Source organism: Podarcis liolepis, assembly GCF_965112155.1.
Source record: "Podarcis liolepis genome assembly, chromosome: 2".
Classification (NCBI taxonomy): Eukaryota; Metazoa; Chordata; class Lepidosauria; order Squamata; family Lacertidae; genus Podarcis; species Podarcis liolepis.
The window spans coordinates 14,642,680-14,664,395 of NC_139555.1; the positions used below are offsets into that span (position 1 = coordinate 14,642,680).

Sequence of the window (21,716 nt, forward strand, 5' to 3'; positions counted from 1 at the left end):
CAACTGGACCTAATGGTCAGGGGTCCCTTTACCTCTACCTATGCTCCTGTGGCACTTGACAGTTTGCTGGCTTTCAGCAAGTGAGGCTTCACCCTCACAGCTCCCATAGCCAAATGCCTTCAGCTGTGCCTTTGGCCTCATTGCTCCTTCTCTGCGCCTTTCAGCGAGTTCTTTCCAGTGAGCTGTATTCATTCTTGACTCCCACTTGAAGGCTGCCTGCAGCTCAGCTTTGAAAAGCCCTTCCTCCTCGCCGTGCGAGGACGGGTAAGGAGCATACCACTCATTTCATACGCCAGTGCTCCAGAAATCTGGCTCTTCATGCTCTGCAGACCAATTTTTAGAGATTCTGGGTTGTATCCTGTTGCGCAGTGGTAAATTAATCAATGCAAAGTCTTCTTTATAAACAGAATAAAACTTTTACTTGAAGAAAACAAACTTCTTCAGAAACAGCATAGCTAAAGAGCATACACAGAGTGCTCATAGCAGCTATCTGACTCTTCACAGAGGCACAGTCTTAGTTAGTGATTTACTAGAGTCCTGGAGCCACTCTGCCTGCCTTAGCTTTACATAGCAACAGCAGCAGCACTATTCCATAGACTACTAGATACACAATCCATACAGCTCTCTGACTGAGGCCCATAGACAGGCTGGCTACTTTTTATAGGGAGAGTGAATCATCATCCAAGATGAGTCCCGAGTCACAGTGACTTGGCAGTTTGCTGTTAGCAGTTAACAGCAGGCTTAGGCTTGAATGACTGTGTAGGCCTTGTAGGCCTTGCCTTACTGCTTCTGCTCTTAAGAACCTTTGTCTCATGACATATCCAACCTTCTCTGCCTGCTAGTACAAGGTCTTTTGTGCGAGTGGATGAGTTGAGCAAGGAGAAATCCAACGCAACAGGGTCACTTGGGGGAACTCACAGTGCAACAGATTGCACAATCTATTGTGCAAGAAAATTACCAGCAACCTGCTTCCACTGACACAAAACATTCCACCGGCAGAAAAAAAGGATTCCGCTAAATGACTTTAACTTAGTGCTACGTTGGAGACAACCCATAGTTTGGCTCCAAAGGATCTCCTAAACTTCTGTGATCAGCAGTGGATTGCAAGCCGCTGTTCTTACCAAATCTCTGTCCTCCACCAAGAGGGTGCTGTTCTTTTGGCCAATGTGCCACTTCATCACGGTCCCTGTATCGCTGAGCTCCACCAACTCATCGTCTGGGCAAAGAAAAAGCAAGCAAGCAGGGTGCCCAAATAAACTTCTCAACTTACTTACACGCCACACTCATTTTACACTTCGAGAGGTTTTTGTGTGTGTTATGTACTGAAGTTCTCACCCTGGGCCAGCAGGTGGATACTGTAGATAGTTATGCAAATAAGGGATCGAAAGTGACGTTCAGTGATTGGATAGTTTTAGAAAATTGTTACTGTCGCATTGTAGTGGAGCTCTGTATAAGCAGGCTGGCTGAACCCTTCAGTTCAGTTCTGTCCTGGCCTGTGAATAAACAAGAGCCTGTTTGAAGAATCGCTGTGTTGTCTGATATGTTCACCCACAACTTAACAGTGTGTGTATAGAACAACTAACAAATGCAAAAATGGTGATAAATGTAATACACAGAAGTTGGCTTCTTCTACAGAAGCACAGGAAAGGGAAGGAAACTGCCTGCGGCTGAGAAAATAAAAGAAAATAGGTGGTTTGCTTTCCAGACCAACTCTAGTCAAACTTCCCCATTCAAGAAGCCCTCCATTGCAGAATTCACCTTTGCTTCATCCACTAGGTTTTAACCCCTTTCCCACAGCTAGATGTTGAATCCAGACTTTAGGACATTTAAAAAGAAGTGTTGCTGTGGTATCTGAGGACTAAACTACACATGGCATTAATTGCATGGATGCAGTTGTTATAAGAATTTAAGGTCTCAGATACATAAATTAAATATTCATAAATTTACAAGGCAAACACCTACATAAGTATGTAAACCACGTGTCTGAAATAGTACAGGAGAATAATCCTGAAATCATTTTGACTCTCCCAAACTGACCTCAAATGTTTCTCTGCGAGGAGGAAGGAAATGGGAAAGCCTCCATCGTCTTTTGCTTACCTGTCTTAAAGGGCATCTTTGCGTATGAATAGGGTGAGCCTGTGACCTGGATTCCAGAATTAAAGTATTTACCATCACAAAATAATGGCCAGGCTGCCCAAGTAAGCAATCACTGGCCATTGTCAGGTATCCTGGCAGACAGGATTTCTGTTGTAGACTGCCTCCTCCTATGATTTATGTATGAAGTTTTTGGTGGTGGTCTTGAGCTACAGGGTGGGGAATTTCAAAAGTTTATATAAGGGCGTGCGTACCATTGTTCTGGGTTCCTCCTCCCTCCTGCGTGTAGTGAGTGGGGACCCTGTTGCAACAGTTTAATAAAGATCAAGCTTACTAGCCGCTTTGCTTCTCAATATTCTCTGATTGGCCTCTGTCATTTTATCCTACCAATAGGGAACCCACTTAAGGACTCTATACGGGCTCTTGGATACCCCATAAGGGAAAAGAAGCAGATTTTGTTTACATCACAGTCATGTGTGCCTTTTTTTGTAAACAGCAGTCAGGCCAGAGCAGCCTCAAAAGTGTGGCGGGTGGTAAAGAGAAGTTTAATTCTTATTTCCCCTGCCACACTCCCAACAAGTCTCTTCTCTGAAGGTGTTATTTGCAGTTGAGGGGAAACTCCCACAGGTGCCAAAGGACACTTCCCTTGAAATACAAACGACAGCTTCAGAGAGGATATTTGTTTCAAGACTGCAACAGGGAGAAGATAACTTCTCCCCACCCAGCTTCCAGGGTCCCCAAGCTACTCAGGATTCCCTACACCTGCTGTTGGGAACCCCTTGGGCACTATGGTGGGGCAAGGCAGGAAAATTAAAAAAATAAAAATAAATAAAATAATGTCACATCTAATTTGACCCTGAAATGAGGAAAATACCGTTATAGGTTTCAGGGGGGGGGTGTCCCTCTAAACCCCATAAATTTCTAAATGGTAGAATTTTAGTTATTTGGGATGTGAAGGGAGAAATACAAGCTGTAGAGGAATTCCTGAACTAGCCTATGCAAAAATGACCTGGTCAAGCTAGGCCTATTAAGAAACAATACAGGGCCACTGAGGGGCATTGAGAACTGTCCTCTGCCCTTGCTCTAGAGGTTTGGAAGGTTGCCAGGGTAATTGGGTGTGAGGTGACAGGAAAAGAGAGTTTTAGCAGGGTGTTCTGGGAACAAGGAAGAAGAAGAAATACTTGGATCCATCTTGGGCAGGCTGGCTGAAGGCTGGCTGCACAGCTGTGAGGGACAACCCCCCCCCCCCTTGAAATGGCCATGCTGTAAGATCTGGACTCCCTCCATGGAGACTGAAGGTGTAAATAGGTGAATAAACCACATTTCTTAAAGCTATGACAATCTCCATCATGTCTCAATTCTCCAAAGGACCACAGACCCCGGGTGAGTGCCTGGAACCCCATGGGCTCTTGCCACCGGGAGGCACCTAACTTTTGTAGCAATATGTTAAATAATCTAAGGGGCTGCAAGTACTTAGGGACATTTAAAATGGACTGAAGGGAAGGTTTTCATTGGATCTGGATGTGTCAAATTGATCTTCTAAAATGGTTCAACTTGTGCCTGTGTAGCCAATCAGCATATTTCTCATTCAATACACCTCCATCCCTGGTGACGACGTTTCAGGGTGGATTGAGTCATGGAGTCATGATCGGGACATTTGTTGACATGTAAAAAAATATTTATCTTGCGATTCTCCAGCAAAACTGTTTTTGAAGACGGTGGACTTCCTGTGATGTTTGTCAGGGTTTCCCCAAGGAGAAGGTCAGAAGGGAACACAAACTTCCATAAGAGCCTTTCTTATACAAAATCAGCCATTTGAGTATTTAGCTGAATCTTGTCTATGTCAGACATGGGGAACCTATAGGCTTCCAGTTGTTTCTGGGCTGCAACCCCTGGAAGAGGATTTTGGGAGCTGCAATACAACAACGTTTAGAGGTCCATAAATTCCCCACCAGTGGTGTACACGGACTGGCAGACATTCTCCATGGTTTCGGGAGGATTTTAAGTAGCCAAGAATTGAACCTGAGATCTTTGACATGCGAAGCAGATGCTCTACTGCTAAGCTACAGCTCTGCCCATGTCCCCAGGTTACATATTGCCATGTTATTGAATGTCCACTGCCCTACGGAACCGTAGAAGAGGTTTTGGGCATTTTTTAGGCCAAACTGTTGGTTCATAAAAGACATTGGTTCCTCATAAAACCACTAGTGTGAAATAAATTCCACCCAGCAACCTTTAGTCCAAACAAATTGGCTTATTGAACATCTTATTGACATGTCCACAGTCTAGCACACATCAGAGGAAAACAACTCACCTGTCACCCAATGTATCTGGGGTTGGTGGAGTTGGAAATCCTCACTCTCCAGGTCATCAAGAGTCAGAGGAGTGCGGAAGCCAATTGGGGGGTCTTCTAGATATGGAAAGACAAGGGTGAACAGCTGGCTAGCAGTGTGCAGTGTCGTCATCATCATCATCATCATTATTATTATTATTATTATTATTATTATTATTATTATTATTAAATACACACTACTGTGTGTTCTGGGCAATCTAGAGCACAGACAGGAAACCTGTGGCTCTTCAGGTATGGTTGGACTACAACTCCCATCTTTCCTGACCGCTGAGCCATGCTGGCTGGGGCAGATGGGAACTGGAGGTCAACAACAGCAAGAGAGCCACCGATTCCTCAAGACCTGCAGGCCTTTTATAAGGGCTTTGGCATGCATACTAAACATGCGAGGAAGGCAAAAAATGGAACTGAAAAGCGTCCCCTCCCCTACGCTTAGGGTTGCCATATTTCAAGAAGTAAAAATCTGGACACAAAAAGTTATGCTGTTTTTGGGAAGGTTGCTGAGCCTTTTTTGCAAAAAGTTTGCTGATTTCACCCCAGACACTAATTCCATCATTCCATCATTGGCATCCCGGATGTGCCCAAGAAAATCCAGGCGTAAGGCAACCCTAACTAAGCTACCGCCCATGAAAGCACTCTGCCCTGTGGGCATCACCTGGAGTGAGCATCAGGATAGCCACAATGATGACCGACGCCAGCATTGCCACTACCAACATTGCGATCCCAATTCCCTTCCAGTTGCGAGGCGGGGAGCTTCTGAACCCCATGTTCTGCGTGAGGAGGGAGAGAAAAGATCCTTGGTTAGTGCAAACCAGCTTGCTTCGTTCCAAGTTTAGCTATGAGTGTTTAACTCGTCCCACGTTAAACCAAGTGGAAGAGGGCTATCTATTTCCTCCCATGAGTTACAAGACCATACCTGCTCCAAAAACCATTGATTGTGAGATGGCCAGATAGCATAAACCATGGTACGCTTATGAACCATGGTAAGCTTATGAACCATGGTACGCTTATAAACCATGGTGCCCAAACCAACAAGGTGGCCTTCAGATGTTTTAAGAGTCTATCCTCCATCATCGCTGACCATTGGGGCTGATATGACGTTAGAGACTTGGAAGTCCAGTAACGTATGGAGGGTAGGAGCACACTGGCCTGGCTTCTTCCAGTGGAGTTAAAAAGACCAGATTCCTAGGTGTAAACAGGATTCATGAAGTAAACTGGCTTTGCTCCCTCCAGTGGAGTCAAAAGGATTCCTAGCTGAAGCCAGGGTGTGGCTGATGTTGCATGCTGAAAGCTTCTAGGAGCCACAGGTGAGAGCTGAGTGCAGGGTAGAGGGGCCAAAGATGGACATACTACCTCAGACATGACACGTCCGCACCAGAAGTACTGCCCCTCCCCTAACACCCCATATACTCCAAAAAACAGCACCATTGATATGCAAGACTCCAGGTTTGCGATCATGGCAACTGTGGCTGTGTGGCCTAATGGAGGAGTCATCTACAGTGGTACCTTGGGTTACATACGCTTCAGGATACATTCGCTTCAGGTTACACACTCCGCTAACCCAGAAATAGTGCTTCAGGTTAAGAACTTTGCTTCAGGATGAGAACAGAAATCGTGCTCCGGCAGCACGGCGGCAGCAGGAGGCCCCATTAGCTAAAGTGGTGCTTCAGGTTAAGAACAGTTTCAGGTTAAGAACAGACCTCCGGAACGAATTAAGTTCTTAACCCGAGGTACCACTGTATATCCATGATGCCTCTTCATAAAAAAAATATCCCACTGAGTTCTGTGAATACAGGTTGTGTGGCCTAAGGCAGTCCGCTCTTCTTCACAAAGATATTCCTCAGACTAGGATAGGATTCTAGACTGGTCATTTATTACTTTTTGCTTCCCCTATAGAAACCAGGAGGTGCTAATTAAAAAAAAAAAGCTGATAGAGGCTAGCTCTCCTATTGATCTATAAACCCACAGGGCTTTTAAACTAATTGCCTGGCACCATTTCGGTTCTTTTCCCCCCTTGCGGGTATTTTCAGTCTTAATTAAGAGATCACTTCAGAGAGCTGCCAAAGTAGCTTGGATCAGAGCCCGGCAGGAAGAGTTCATGGCCCACCCAAAGCACATCTTTGCTCCTGAAACATTTGGACTTGGAAGCCACAGTTTGGCTCCCCATGCTGCAATGGTGGCCCTACAGCTCTCTTGAGAGCAATGATTGATGTTCCCCACAACAGAGACTTTGTGGGCAGCTGTTGCGTTTAAAATTCCCCACATTCAAACCTGTCCCACCCTGGGCAACTGGGTTTCCAGTCTAAGGCAGGTCAAGGAACGAGCTTTTCCGACAAAGTAGGCGTGGAGAACTTTTGGTCCTTCAGATGTTACTGGACTACAATTTCCATAATCCCTGGCCATTGGCCATACCTGCTGGGGCTGATAAGATTTGTAGCTCAGCAACATCTAGAGGCACAAAGTCCCCCCACAACTGCTATAAAGGATGCTCCTGACCTCATCCTTGTACAGTTGTACCGCAGGTTACATACGCTTCAGGTTACATACGCTTCAGGTTACAGACTCCACTCATCCAGAAATTTGTTGGGAGAAAAGCAATGACAAACCTAGACAGCATCTTAAAAAGTAAAGACATCATCTTGCCAACAAAGGTCCATATAGTAAAAGCTATGGTTTTCCCAGTAGTGATGTATGGAAGTGAAAGCTGGACCATAAAGAAGGCTGAACGCCGAAGAATTGAGGCGTTTGAATTATGGTGCTGGAGGAGACTCTTGAGAGTCCCATGGACTGCAAGAAGATCAAACCTCTCCATTCTGAAAGAAATCAGCCCTGAGTGCTCACTGGAAGGACAGATCGTGAAGCTGAGGCTCCAATACTTTGGCCACCTCATGAGAAGAGAAGACTCCCTGGAAAAGACCTTGATGTTGGGAAAGATGGAGGGCACAAGGAGAAGGGGACGACAGAGGACAAGATAGCTGGACAGTGTTCTCGAAGCTACGAACATGAGTTTGACCAAACTGCGGGAGGCAGTGGAAGACAGGAGTGCCTGGCGTGCTCTGGTCCATGGGGTCACGAAGAATCGGACACGACTAAACGACTAAACAACAACAACAAAACCCAGAAATAGTACCTCAGGTTAAGAACTTTGCTTCAGGATGAGAACAGAAGTCGTGCTCCTGCGGCGCAGCAGCAGGAGGAGGCCCCATTAGCTAAAGTGGTGCTTCAGGTTAAGAACAGTTTCAGGTTAAGAATGGACCTCTAGAACGAATTAAGTACTTAACCCGAGGTACCACTGTATATCCATGATGCCTAGAGTTAGCTGGTTTCACTATAAAGCAGGGACAATGAACCTCCAGATGTTGTGGTCTTCTAGATGTCATAAAGTCCCACATCACCCCTGGCTATTGGCAATGCTGCCTGGGGCTGATGGGAGCTGAAGTTCAGCCACAGCTGGAGGGTACAAAGTTCTCCACCACTACAGGACAGAATCTAAGTACAGTGGTACCTTGGGTTACATACGCTTCAGGTTACAGACGCTTCAGGTTACAGACTCCGCTAACCCAGAAGTAGTACCTCAGGTTAAGAACTTTGCTTCAGGATGAGAACAGAAATCGTGCTTCGGCGGTGCGGCGGCAGCGGGAGGCCCTATTAGCTAAAGTGCTGCTTCAGGTTAAGAACAGTTTCAGATTAAGAACGGACCTCCGGAATGAATTAAGTACTTAACCCGAGGTACCACTGTACTGGGCAGCTCCAGGTTGTGAGTGCTATTTAACCGAAGCAGTCTGGGCGCCTCTATCACATCTGCCAACTACTGCCAAGAGCAGGATCCCACGGCATATCTGAACTGGTTCATTGCCCCTGCCCCACATAACCCCAGTAGAGGAACACACTGCATATTCTCAAGACAACTAATAGGATGTCAGTTAATATTGGCGGGCAGATGTCGCTGGTGAGACAATCCTCATTTGTGGTAGCACCACAAGGAGTTAGGTGTCAGGGAAATGGTCAATAAATAAGATAAATTCAAGCCAGTGATGTCATGAGTCCACACTGGTCACTTTTAGGCACTGCATGGGCACAATTTAGTGGTGTCTGTGCTATATAACCTGGGCTAATTCTCCTCCTTTTTCACTGTTACTTGACAGCCTTGAGTGCATGAAATTACTCTTCAGTCACCCTACCTGGGTAAGTAGGTAAATTCACATGCCATGGAAAGGGTTACGCAAAACCTCTCTCTCTCTCGCTCTCTCCAATTTCTAGTCTATGGCCTGTTGAGAAGTTTGTTGTAGATTTAAAGGTGGGAAAGCGTTCAAAAACATAAGACACGTCCTGCAGTCTGATGCAGTGTAGTCCAGGATTCTTAGTCTTATAACTTCATTCTGCAGACCATATAATCACCTCAGAACTGCTCAAGTACTCTGCACTAGAAAGCATCCTAACTCCCCCCCCTCTCCTGAAGCAAAGAGAGAACAGCTGCCCCTTATCTAGAATTCTCAGTGTTAAATGTACCCCTTTAAATGATGCCTTGAACAGAAAAAAGGATGGGGTGGGGGAGGGAGATACCTGTTTAGATGAGTGAGGGAAACACCGGCAATTCTTCGGAGCATATAACAGGTCTCATAATACCAAACAGATGAGACATTAGACATCCATTCAGTTTTTAATTTGTTTTGGTTACTGTCCAACCATAGCAGTATCACACATTGTGAACTGCAATGTAGAATCACCTCGATACAGCCAGGACAAACGTTTTGGAATGCTTTTAAAAATATAAATATCAAATAAACTCCCCAATAATGGATGTTTTTAGTCAGGCATTTCCCTTCTTCTCCATCCCACCCCCTGCCAAAGTGTGTAGGAGGTTTTTAGCGCCTGTAAAAGCCTCGTATAGAAGGAGAAAGCACGTCTGACCCACTATGCAAAACTAATGTTAACAATTTGGATCTAACCCGCAAAGTGCAATGTGCAAAACAGCACATGTGATGAAATCAGCTTTCAACTAAATTAGGCCCACGGTTTTTGGGGTTTTCTACCAAAAAAATACTTTCCCAAGTTTCAATACTGGGGCGAACCAGAGTGCGAAAGAAGCCCTAAGTCTGTCTTATCCATCTCTCTCTCTCTCTCTCTCTCTCTCTCTCTCTCTCACACACACACACACACACACACACACACACACACACACACAGACAGTTTCAGGGTAGCTGAACCTACAGGCAGAACTCACCAGAGCGGTTGTCATGTTCTGATGGGTAGCAATCATGCTGAGGGTTTTTACTGGAGAGAACTCCCACCGCACAAGACAAGGAATGTATATTCTCCTCTCTCTTCGCCCCTCTGGAGATCCGTCAGGTCCTCTTGCTCTTCAGAAGTGGCAGCCAGCGTCACTAGGCCATTTCTTGCAGAAACCCCCCCTTGGCGAACACTTGATATACTGACCTGAGCTGGAGAAGGAGGGGATCAATCAAGATGACAGACCGCAATCTGGGCTCCCTCAGCAAAAAGAAAAGAAATAAAGGGGGGGAAATCCTGCCAATGGCTTGGCAGGGAGCATGGCCAATTAAGGAGGATGGAAGGGAGGAAATGTTCAGGCAGGAACCTAGAAGGTACGTTAACTGTTTAGGATACAGGGTTGGGAGGAGCTAAACGATTACAGAGGGATCCCAAGTTGGGCGGCACCAGATCCCCAAATTTTCAAAGGGCTTGAAAGCCCTGCAAAAGCCACCAGCTCCAAGAACTTACTCAACGCAGGGAAGCTCTGTCAAATAGCTATGCTATTTTAGGCTGCATCAACAGAAGTATAGAGTCCAGATCAAGGGAAATAATAGTACCAGTCTATTGTGTCCTGATCAGACCGCTCCTGGAATACAGTGGTACCTCGGGTTAAGTACTTAAATTTGTTCCGGAGGTCCGTTCTTAACCTGAAACTGTTCTTAACCTGAAGCACCACTTTAGCTAATGGGGCCTCCTGCTGCCGCTGCGCCGCCAGAGCACAATTTCTGTTCTTATCCTGAAGCAAAGTTCTTCACCTGAAGCACTATTTATGGGTTAGCGGAGTCTGAAACCTGAAGCGTATGTAACCTGAAGCGTATGTAACCCGAGGCACCACTGTACTGTGACCAATTCTGGGCACCACAATTTAAGAAGGCAGTGCCATAGATTATAGCGCAATCTCACGATTTGCACGTAAGTTTGTAATGGAGTTTGAAGTGGGCCACAATATTGAAAGCGATCACCTACACTTAACAATGGTACTCGCAGGTCCACTCCTTAGCAATTCCTCCATAAAAACTCAATTTCTCTCCAATGCAAACCTATGCATAACCGCAGCCAATAGAATTTAATGGACCCCTTTACTTAATTTAGTTTCAACTCACCTTCTTCATACATAAAGGCCATCCATACTGCCATTATATCAGCTACTTCCGCAAATATTACTTGTAAACTGAAGCTCAGGAGTGACTGACGGGTTCAAAGGCCTATGGTATGGTTTTGTCTGATTTCTTTCTTTTTTTAAATAACATTTGTTCAAAATTAAAACAAAACATATTATCCAGAAACATCATCCTTGTTTCCCCCCCATTTTTCCTCTCCCCTCCCTCCCCCCAAAGAACCCCCCACCCCCCAACTTCCCTCAGTTCCAGTCTTTGATTTCTCTAAAAATGCTGTTTTCTCCATGTTACACAGTTGTATAAATCCTCAAACTATTTAGCTGATTACTATCAATAAAAAGTTTGTGAATGTTTATTCAAAGCCAGCCAAGAAGTCCAGTTCGCTTTGTTGCGTCTTCAAATACTTTGTGAAGCGTTCCCATTCATCTTTAAAGTCACAGTTATCCTTGTCCCGTAGCTTGTATGTCAGTTTTTCCAGTTAGGCATGGTCCATCAATTTTTCTTCAGTCTTCCATCCTTGTGCTACCAGAACTCTCGTGGCCGTTGTCGCATACATGAAGATGTTTTTCAGCTTTTTTGGCAGATCTTTCCCTACAATCCCTAATAAAAATGCTTCAGGTTTTTTAACAAATGTTAAATGGAACATTTTCTTCAATTCATTGTATATCATTTCCCAAATTTTTTAAATTACCTTACAATCCCACATATGATAAAATGTCCTCTCCTTTTCCTTACACTTCCAACATATATTTGAACTAGTTTTGTACATTTTCCCTAACTGCACTGGTGTTGTGTACCACCTGTACATCATCTTCATGTAATTCTCCTTCAATAGGGGTTTTGTCTGGTTTCTTGGCAATTTCCACTTATATTCCACTCAGGATATAAATGTTGCTCAAGACGCAACAAAGCACTAAGTATTCAAAAATATAAGCATCCAAGAGAAGAATGGAGCACAAAGTTTTAAAATTCAAGAGCATAAAATAGCTAGGCACCCAGCAACAAACCTTGACCTGAGGTCAGCCCACAAAAGTGAGTCCTGGTGTAATAGCTGCCTATGGGACCGGCTCACTGTCCGGTCATTTTAAGTACATTCTGAAGCTAACCGCTCAAAATTCAACAGTTGTTGTTTAGTCGTTTAGTCGTGTCCGACTCTTCGTGACCCCATGGACCAGAGCATGCCAGGCACTCCTGTCTTCCACTGCCTCCCGCAGTTTGGTCAAACTCATGCTGGTAGCTTCGAGAACACTGTCCAACCATCTCGTCCTCTGTCGTCCCCTTACCTTGTGCCCTCCATCTTTCCCAACATCAGGGTCTTTTCCAGGGAGTCTTCTCTTCTCATGAGGTGGCCAAAGTATTGGAGCCTCAGCTTCACGCTCTGTCCTTCCAGCACCATAATTCAAAAGCAACTATTCTTCGGCGATCAGCCTTCTTTATGGTCCAGCTCTCACTTCCATACATCACTACTGGGAAAACCATAGCTTTAACTATACAGACCTTTGTTGGCAAGGTGATGTCTTTGCTTTTTAAGATGTTGTCTAGGTTTGTCATAACTTTTCTCCCAAGAAGCAGGCGTCTTTTAATTTCGTGACTGCTGTCACCATCTGCGGTGATCATGGAGCCCAAGAAAGTAAAATCTCTCACTGCCTCCATTTCTTCCCCTTCTATTTGCCAGGAGGTGATGGGCCCAGTGGCCATGATCTTCGTTTTTTTGATGTTGAGCTTCAAACCATATTTTGCGCTCTCCTCTTTCACCCTCATTAGAAGGTTCTTTAATTCCTCCTCACTTTCTGCCATCAATGTTGTGTCATCTGCATATCTGAGGTTCTCATTTCTTCTGGCAATCTTAATTCTGGCTTGGGATTCATCCAATTCAACAATAGGAAAATAAATTCTGTGATCTATGCAAATCTTTAGATGAAATACGGCAGGCAGCATTTTCCTCGGATTGGGCACTATCCCTCATAAGAAAAGTCTCCCCCCCCCAAAAAATAATGTATTTTCAATGCTTTTTCTTTCCTTTGGGTCTCTTGACCAATCAAACCTGGATATTGGGGTTTGGTGCCACTGACAGATTTGTTACTGGCCAATGGGGTCCTGGGATCCTGGCATGTTGCTAATCCATAAGAGAAAATGCTGTCAAGACAGATATTCCTTAAGGTTGTCACTTAACTGGGCACTTATCTGTCTGGAAGAAGTGCATTATGATTGAGAGGACAATGGATGTGTGAGCCAGCTCTTAGGCTCCTGCCATTTCCTGGAAGGTGACTCATGAGGAGCCTGCTGTCATGGAAAAATGCAGGGCGAGTGTTCAACGAACAGGTAAGTGCAGGTCTCGCAACGTAACCCCATCCCTTAGAAGCATCAGTCACAAGAGAAAGCAAGTCATTTTATTAAAAGTGGCGATTGTCAGCCTTAGGACCACATTTCATCGAGGGTAACATTCAGGGGAGGGTGCAAAGAGTGGGTGGAGCTAAAATTATGTAATATCCCATTCACAGCTATCCACTCCTACTGAGAAGGGAGGTAAAAAGATCCGGCCCACTGGCTAAAAAAAGTCCCCCACCCAAAACCAACACTCTTAATGTCTCTAGCTGCTCTGCTTTTGATATCTCATGGCTCCTGAGCCCTTCTCTTAGGGGCAAGTGCACATCCTAAACCACGATTGGCTCCATAGCGTCCCATACAGAAGGCCTGCCTTTTTCACAGATGAATCCAACTTTAGCTGCCATTTACCTTTTCGCCATTCATTTCCTCTCTACTTCAGTATCCCAATATATTCTCCTCTTTCTGTTTGATATTATGCCCTTTAAAATCATTCTCAATTCTGCCACAAACTAACTAACTCTCTCTCTCTCTCTCTCTCTCTCTCTCTCTCTCACACACACACACACACACACACACACACACACACACACACAGTGCACTCCCTGGTCATCAAGACTTGCTTGGCACAAGGTTTGGGGCAGAGTTCTGAAGCTGGAAGTGTTGTAAAGCCTGGCTTTGTAGATACACATTAATGACATCATATTTGCAGGGGGACCAGGGATGACTGCAATTCAAAATGAAAAAAGAAGAAGAAAGCAAACAGGACAGGCAAGCAAAGGAAAGGCAGGACTACAAAGGAGTATCTGAAGCACTGGCAGTGTTTTTACAGCTTGATTACATTTCGTAGACGCCTTGACCACAATTCACGGACAAAATACAAAACAGTTTAAAAGCCACGGAAGTCCCACGGCAGTGGAGTCCAGATCTACGTTGTTTCAGGAACAGTTCCGAGCCAGAAGATAAAACAGGTGCAAGCTCATCCAGTTCGGCTCTGCTAATGGCATCAATGGACACAGAAAGGATGGATCGGAGCAAGTCACAGATCTGGCTTCACTCACCCCTTTTATACAAAATACATGTGAGAATAGTCTGGCGTTAAGTGCCCTCGAGAAGTGTGTATGTTCAGCATTCAAACCACGAGAACAGCTCTTTCTGTGTAACCATGCCCCCATGTGGTTACCAAAGGGTACTGCTGTACACACTCTCTTGTCCCTAGTTATGTAGGATTTTTGGGATCTACAAGGACTGGCAAGGAAAACAGGGACAGAGGCACTCTGGCAGAATTCCCTTGGCCCCTGGAAATGTGCAGAGTGCCTGCTAACTACCACAGCCTTCCCTTTCCATACATGCATATGCATTATAATCCACGTCCTAGGAAGTCCAGGTCTCGGGGAGCAGATTCTTTGACAGTCCCCTCCTGAAGAGAGCACAGAAAAGACGGGATTTGGCGAGGTCTTGAGGATCAGAGGGACAGCACTGTTGGGAACACAGCGGCACCTGTCGGAGAAATATGAAAAGACAGCACTGTGTGAACCATGGAACGGCAGCCGGCAACCACCTAGCTCTAAACAACTTGTTGATAGGATCCATGGCCCAGCATCATAAAGAAGACTCTGGACTTTGGGGAACAAAAGGTGGCAGGGTTTCCTGGAGGAAAGGTCAGAGATTCGAGGGATCCACATCTTGAACCAATTAGCGTGATAAACCTTTCAGGAATGCTATTTGCTCTCGGTGCCCGTGCATCACTGAAATCATTCTCCATATACCGTATTTTTCGCTCTATAGGACGCACTTTTCCCCCTCCAAAAATTAAGGGGAAATGTGTGTGCGTCCTATGGAGCGAATGCAGGCTCCTTGGCTTCAGCGATAGCAACGCGAAGCCTTTGGAGCATGGCGCGAGTAAGACTCTCCCGGCTTCAGCAGAGAGGGAGAGCTGCGCAGCGCCCCTTCAGCGAAGCGGGAGGGAAAATGGAAGCGGCTTCGTTTCTCCTGCCACTTCGCTGAAGGGGCGCTGAGCAGAGAGGGGGAGAATTATTTTTTTCTGTTCTCCCCCCTCCTATGGTCTGGTACGCCCTATGGTCCGGTGCGTCCTATAGAGCGAAAAATACGGTGCATAAGATGCTCCTACTTAAGTTTTGCAGATAGGATATGCGGAGGAGACTTAACAGTTTTGAAACACAGAATACTCATCGCTAAGTATTGGAAGACACAAGATCTACCCACTCTGGAAGAATGGTAGATGAAGGTGATTGACTACATGGAATTGGCTGAGATGACTGGCAGAATCCGAGACCAGGGAGAAGAGTCGGTGAAAGAAGACTGGAAGAAATTTAAAGACTATTTAAAGAAATATTGTAAAATGAATGAATGTTAGAAAGATGTTGGATAGAAACTAAGTGGTTTCCAGCTGTAATGCTTTAGGAGATATGAAAAAAGGATTTTAAATGGGTAAAAGTTTATTGGTAAGGATTTGTTGAACTAACAAACTGAAATGGAATACAAAGAAGGGAAGTATGAGGAGGTCGGCGGAAATAAGGGTATGGAAGTTATGTTATTGAAAATTAATGTTTGTTTTCAACTGCTTATTATTTTGTATGTTTATTTTTTTATTTTTTCTTATATTCAAAAATTCTTTCAATAAATATCTTTTAAAAAAAAATGAAACACAGACGTACTTTCACCTATGCAAGTTTGAATGTACTGCCGCCAGCCGTATTTGAGGGTTGTTTCCATCACATTCCGCTTGGAAAACGATTACCGTACTTTTCTGTGTATAAGAAGAGCTTTTTTTTTTACTCTAAAAGCATGTTTAAAAACTTGGGTCATCTTATACATGGGTAGTGCGTGGGGGGAGATGAGTGATTGGTTGCAGCCGGGAGCAGGAGCTGTTCAGTGGCAATTTTGTGGGTGAGACTGGTGGCCGAGTAAAGTGCTGCTTACGATTGGTTGCTGCTGCGTTTATCCGGTGGGTGATTGGTTGCTGCGGCAAGGGTTGCTGTGGATTGGCTGCCGCTTCGTCAATTGAGCGTGCGATTGCTGTCTCCTCTTGGTGAGCAGGCAGACACATGTTTGCTTCGGCGACATGAGCGATTATCAGCATTTGCCAGTCGGGTTAGTGATTTTTTGCATTCCCCCAAAAGCTCAAAAACTCTGGGCAATCCTCCCCCAAAATAGGGGTAGTCTTATACACGGGGGCATGTTATACATGGAAAAATACGGTATGTCCATGTGGAGACGGCAGTATCGAATCTGCAGCGCATGTACTACTAGCTTGTTCTCTTTATAAAGATCTGCATAACGAGCTTATCTATTATCTATATCAGGTTGTTCATCTTCTTGCAGACTAACATTACCAAGTGACGGCAAACAGGGCAAATTTTTTAACTGGAGAAATAAGAAGAAGATCTACCATCTGACTAACCTGTTTAATGCCTAGAGTAAAGAAAGCCCACTCATTCATGTGTTTTATTTCTGGTCAAGGACAGCCATTAACTCTTTCATATGTATAGATGTAAATTCTTAGAATGTATTTTGTACAGCCAACCAATCTAGCTATATCTGTATTTTATTGCATTTGATTCCTTTGCTATGACTTGTGGGTGACGCAAATAAAGATTCTATCTATCAATTGACATAAGATGCTGGGAATTCAAACCTTAACCAAATTCTGCTCATTGCCTTTAAGGTAAAGGTAAAGGGACCCCTGACCATTAGGTCCAGTCGTAGCCAACTCTGTGGTTGCGGCGCTCATCTCGCTTTCTTGGCCGAGGGAGCCGGCGTACAGCTTTCGGGTCATGTGGCCAGCATGACTAAGTCGCTTCTGCCAAACCACAGCAGCGCACGGAAACGCCGTTTACCTTCCCGCCGGAGTGGTACCTATTTATCTACTTGCACTTCACTTTGACGTGCTTTTGAACTGCTAGGTTGGCAGGAGCAGGGACCGAGCAACAGGAACTCACCCCGTCGTGGGGATTCGAACCACTGACCTTCTGATCGGCAAGTCCTAGGCTCTGTGGTTTAACCCACAGTGCCACCCGCTTCCCATTGCCTGTAGCGGCATGGAAAAAGTTGAGGCATACAGTTCTGAAGGTGCTGACCATCCAACTTTTATGTTGTGTGCATGTGTACAAAACGCAATAGGCAAGAAGGAATACGACAGTTGCAAACACATAGATGGAAGTGGGCTCACATGTGGGCTCAGTTATCCTCAAGCACATTCACACAATGCCTGGTAGAAAATTGGGTCCTGGGATTATAGAGGTGGAAACCCCAAAGAAAATGTTAAAGTTGTTTATGTATGTAACAGCAGCAGCTAGGATTCTTTGTGCGCAGAAATGGAAGGAAGAAGACGTCCCCACTAAAGAAGAATGGATAAGTAAGATAATGGACTATGCAAAATTAAGAGGATCTAATGATGAGTGTTTTAAGGAAGAATGGATGCCTTTTCCAGATTACCTAAGAGAAATACAATGAGCTCACAAGCAGAATTCAAGCTATGAGCCACAGAAGTAATTAGATTATAATACTGTGGTTACGATTTGATAGATAGAAGATAGGGAGCAGCAGAAGGGGAGAAACAACCACTGCATGGAAAATGGGATGGGAAGTAAACAAAAATTAGAGAAAAGACAAAATTGTGGTTTGATTGTATGTGTTAAAAATGTAGAAACTTAATATAAATATAATTGGAAAGAAAGAAAGAAAACTGGGCCCTTACTCTTGGGGCTGCTTTGGCCATCAGGTTCAGGCACCTTCCAGTCCATCTTCCTCCCTTTCTCGTACAGGCCCTTCAGCACTTTGCGGAACTCCTCGGGCTCCAAGCCCCCAGTGCTCAGCTCCACATATTTCCTGTACAGCTGGAGGGCAGTGCGTGCATCTTCAATACTGTCGTGAGTCTCCCCTTGGATCTTCAGATCTATGGGAAACAGAAAGAATCCAGCCGGTGGCTAATAATAATAATAATAATTTTTATTTATACCCCGCCCTCCCCAGCCAAGGCTGGGCTCAGGGCGGCTAACAAGTATTAATAAAAACAAGTTGAATGAATACAACTTAAAAATAAAATTTTAATACAACATTAAAAGATTGAAACATTAAAATGCAGCCTCATTGCAGGAGGAGAAAGGAAAAGAAAGAGGGGGAGGGAATCAAACTGGCTCCAAGCCAAAGGCCAGGCAGAACAACTCTGTCTTACAGGCCCTGCGGAAAGAAATCAGATCCTGCAGGGCCCTGGTCTCCTGAGGCAGAGCGTTCCACCAGGCCGGGGCCAGTGTTGAAAAGGCCCTGGCTCTGGTTGAAGCTAATCTAACTTCTTTAGGGCCCGGGACCACTAGGGTGTTGCTATTTATGGACCTTAAGGTCCTCCGTTGGGCATACCGGGAGAGGCGGTCCCGTAGGTACGAGGGTCCTAGGCTGTGAATGACTTTAAAGGTCAAAACCAGCACCTTAAATCTGACCCTGTACTCCACCGGGAGCCAGTGCAGCTGGAAAAGCACTGGGTGAATATACTCCCATGGCAGAGACCCCGTGAGGAGCCTCGCTGCAGCATTCTGCACCTGCTGGAGTTTCTGGGACAGCTTCAAGGGCAGCCCCGCGTAGAGCGAATTACAGTAGTCAAGCCTGGAGGTGACCGTCGCATGGATCACTGTGGCCAGGTCGGGGCGGGAAAGGTAAGGGACCAACTGCTTGATGCGGCCTTGCCTACTTCTAACGGTTGCTGCTTAGGGCAAAGGATTTGCCCTTCTTCAGTCTATCAAATCTAGGAAACAGCATACCCAACCGTCAGGCCCTGGTATTGACCCAATCCCCTCCTCAGACCCTCCCCTCCTTGGAGCTCTGTCTGTTGATGTTCTCCAGTTCAGCTCTACGGGCTCAAATTCTCAACTCTGAATTCTCAACTCCAGCACTAGGCTGGGGGCGTAAAGGACATTTCGATCCCCTTGACACAGATGCAAAGGGAATTACTGTGCTCGAGGGAATCCTTGGCAGCGAGTTCGGGCTGGCTGGGAGATAGATAGGCACCGAATAAGGTCTTTACTGACCCAAAAAATACCAGGCAAGGAAGCGCAGCGAGATCATCCTCTTCCTGGGCATGTGGAACAGGTAGACGGTGTCAATCACCTGGTCCCTGGGAACCTGCAAGAACAGGCGAGGTCCAGTTATGTTCTGGGAGCATATGAGTCCTGAAGGCACTCAGCTAAACAGTCCTAGACTTGCAAAAAATCCAGGCAGAAGCATAACACTTGCTGCTTTTAAAAAGTTTTTTCTGTTTGTTTTTTGAAGTTTTATTTGAGTTTGGGATTTTTACATACATTATATTATCTCCTTCCAATTTTAAATTTCTCTTACAATTTTTTCCTTTCCCTCCCTTCCCACCCCCCCCACCCCCCATATCCATTGGAAGGGTTCAAACTATTATCCTCAGCCACAAGCATAGCGTCTTTAGTTTCCACCGAATGTCTTTTGTTTCAATAGTTTTTATCCACTGAAGATAGGGGTACCACCTGTTCCTTATCGTGGTGGACTTGATGGTCCCATAAAAGTTTGCCAGATGAACGGCTTATTTTGGCACAAGCATTTAGAGGCAACAATCTATTTCTGTGGTTTCTGAATCTTCCTACTGTCAAGAAAGCCTTTCCCCACTGATTTGTCTGCTAAGAAATCCCTGTACATTGTCAGCTCCTTCACATGCAGAGGCCCAAACATATATACATGAGGGACATATACGTCAAGGTTCAAAACGGAAGCAGTCACCATGATGTTGATGACCCGGAAGTCTTTTTGCAACCCATGACCCACAAACTTGACCCCGACATCGATGAGGAAGCGTAGTTTCAGGTAGGTGGATTTGAGGGTGGTGAGGTGTTTGGAGGAGATTTTGGCATCCAGATCCCCCGGCTTGATTCCCGAGTACTGAGTGAGGTAATCCACCACCTAAGAAGGGGCAAAGGAAGATGGAAAGGAAGAAAACATTGCATTCAATGCCAAGGCTTCTTTTAGTTCACAGAGAACGACAGCTCATTCTGTTCGCCTGGAGTAGGGAAACATTTTTAATCTGCTGGCCATGTTCCCTTTCTGGGCAATGTCTTGAGACCACATGTCAGTGGTGGCTGGAGCAATACGTTGAGGCAAGCAGGAGGCTTTGTCTGGCAAAAACACTCAAGGAGGGTGAGGGGTATGGCCTATGGAAAGTCCCAAGGGCCAGACAGAGAGGGCTAGAGGACCACATTCAGCCCCCAGGACCCTGTGTTAAAAAAAGGTAAAGGACCCCTGACAGTTAAGTCCAGTCGCAAACGACTCTGGGCTTGCGGCGCTCATCTTGCTTTACTGGCCGAGGGAGCTGATGTTTGTCCGCAGACAGTTTTTCTGGGTCATGTGGCCAGCATGACTAAGCCGCTTCTGGCAAAACCAGAGCAGTGCACGGAAACGCCCTTTACCTTCCCGCTGGAGCGGTACCTATTTATCTACTTGCACTTTGACGTGCTTTCAAACTGCTAGGTTGGCAGGAGCAGGGACCGAGTAAGGGGAGCTCACCCCGTCGCGGGGATTCGAACCACCGACCTTCCGATCGGCAAGTCCTAGGCTCAGTGGTTTAGACCACAGCGCCACCCGTACCTCCTCGTGTTAGCCCATCCCAAACAGCTTTCTGCATGCCCATCTCTCACCATCCAGGACTGAAGGACAAGGACTGGGCTTCACAGCACAGCTAGTGCCACGTGGAATGGAGATAACACTATCCTATCAAGGAAAGTTCTTGAGATGAAGAGAGTAGGGGACCAACTTGTCTAAAGCCTCCTTAGTAGGGAGAGCCAGATGAGCTCTGCAAGGTTTTCGCAGAGAAAGCTGCCTACCTGTTCTTGCGTGGAAATGTAATCATCGATGAAGGGAACGCCCTCGTTGGGACCCTGCCCCCTCACACACGTAATCCTGGCCACCGACATCTGACTTGGCTTGATAGTGGATTTGGTCCCGTCACTGCGAAGCTCAGCTTCCTCCTATTGTGTATTTTCAAGGGGTGAACGAATTATGTTCTGTGTGGCCTCCTCACAAAGAAGAGCTCCCATTGGCCCTTTGAAGAGGCCGCTGCTCAAAGGCCTACAGGCGAGAGGTTCAGGAACTACTGCAATGCGCTCTACATGGGGCTACCTTTTAAGGTGACCCGGAAACTACAACTAATCCAGAAAGCGGCAGCCAGACTGGTGACTGGGAGCGGCCGCCGAGACCATATAACACCAGTCTTGGCTCCCAGTACGTTTCCGAGCACAATTCAACGTGTTGGTGCTGACCTCTAAAGCCCTAAACGGCCTCGGTCCTGTATATCTGAAGGAGCATCTCCACCCCCATCGTTCTGCCCGGACGCTGAGGTCCAGCGCCAAGGGCCTTCTGGCGGTTCCCTCACTGCGAGAAGCCAAGTTACAGGGAACCAGGAAGAGGGCCTTCTTGGTAGTGGCACCCTCCCTGTGGAATGCCCTCCCACCAGATGTCAAAGAGAACAACAACTACCAGACTTTTAGAAGACATCTGATGGCAGCCCTCTTTAGGGAAGTTTTTAATGT

General features: G+C 45.8%; 2 protein-coding genes across 6 annotated transcripts in view; both read right to left on the minus strand.

Moving 5' to 3' along the window:
• The window catches only part of LOC310700415 (inactive dipeptidyl peptidase 10-like), a 53,513-nt gene extending 43,221 nt beyond the window's left edge, over window positions 1-10,292 (minus strand). For both annotated transcript variants that reach the window (XM_083489997.1, XM_083489996.1), the window contains exons 1-4: window positions 9,669-10,292; window positions 5,100-5,214; window positions 4,409-4,504; window positions 1,122-1,216 (exon numbers count right to left, since the gene is read on the minus strand). In XM_083489997.1, coding sequence (XP_083346123.1) covers window positions 1,122-1,216; window positions 4,409-4,504; window positions 5,100-5,214; window positions 9,669-9,704 — 342 coding nt within the window. In that variant the 5' untranslated portion in view covers window positions 9,705-10,292. The remainder of the gene's footprint in view (window positions 1-1,121; window positions 1,217-4,408; window positions 4,505-5,099; window positions 5,215-9,668) is intronic.
• Window positions 10,293-13,209: 2,917 nt separating this feature from the next.
• Window positions 13,210-21,716, minus strand: part of PAN2 (poly(A) specific ribonuclease subunit PAN2) — a 39,543-nt gene continuing 31,036 nt past the window's right edge. For 3 of the 4 annotated variants that reach the window (XM_083489856.1, XM_083489857.1, XM_083489858.1), the window contains exons 22-26: window positions 21,012-21,155; window positions 19,915-20,094; window positions 19,203-19,296; window positions 17,879-18,076; window positions 13,210-14,658 (exon numbers count right to left, since the gene is read on the minus strand). In XM_083489856.1, the coding sequence (XP_083345982.1) occupies window positions 14,624-14,658; window positions 17,879-18,076; window positions 19,203-19,296; window positions 19,915-20,094; window positions 21,012-21,155 (651 nt within the window). In that variant the 3' untranslated portion in view covers window positions 13,210-14,623. Of the gene's footprint in view, window positions 14,659-17,878; window positions 18,108-18,846; window positions 19,297-19,914; window positions 20,095-21,011; window positions 21,156-21,716 lie in introns of all 4 variants that reach the window. The other variant, XR_014522591.1, reaches the window with a different exon arrangement.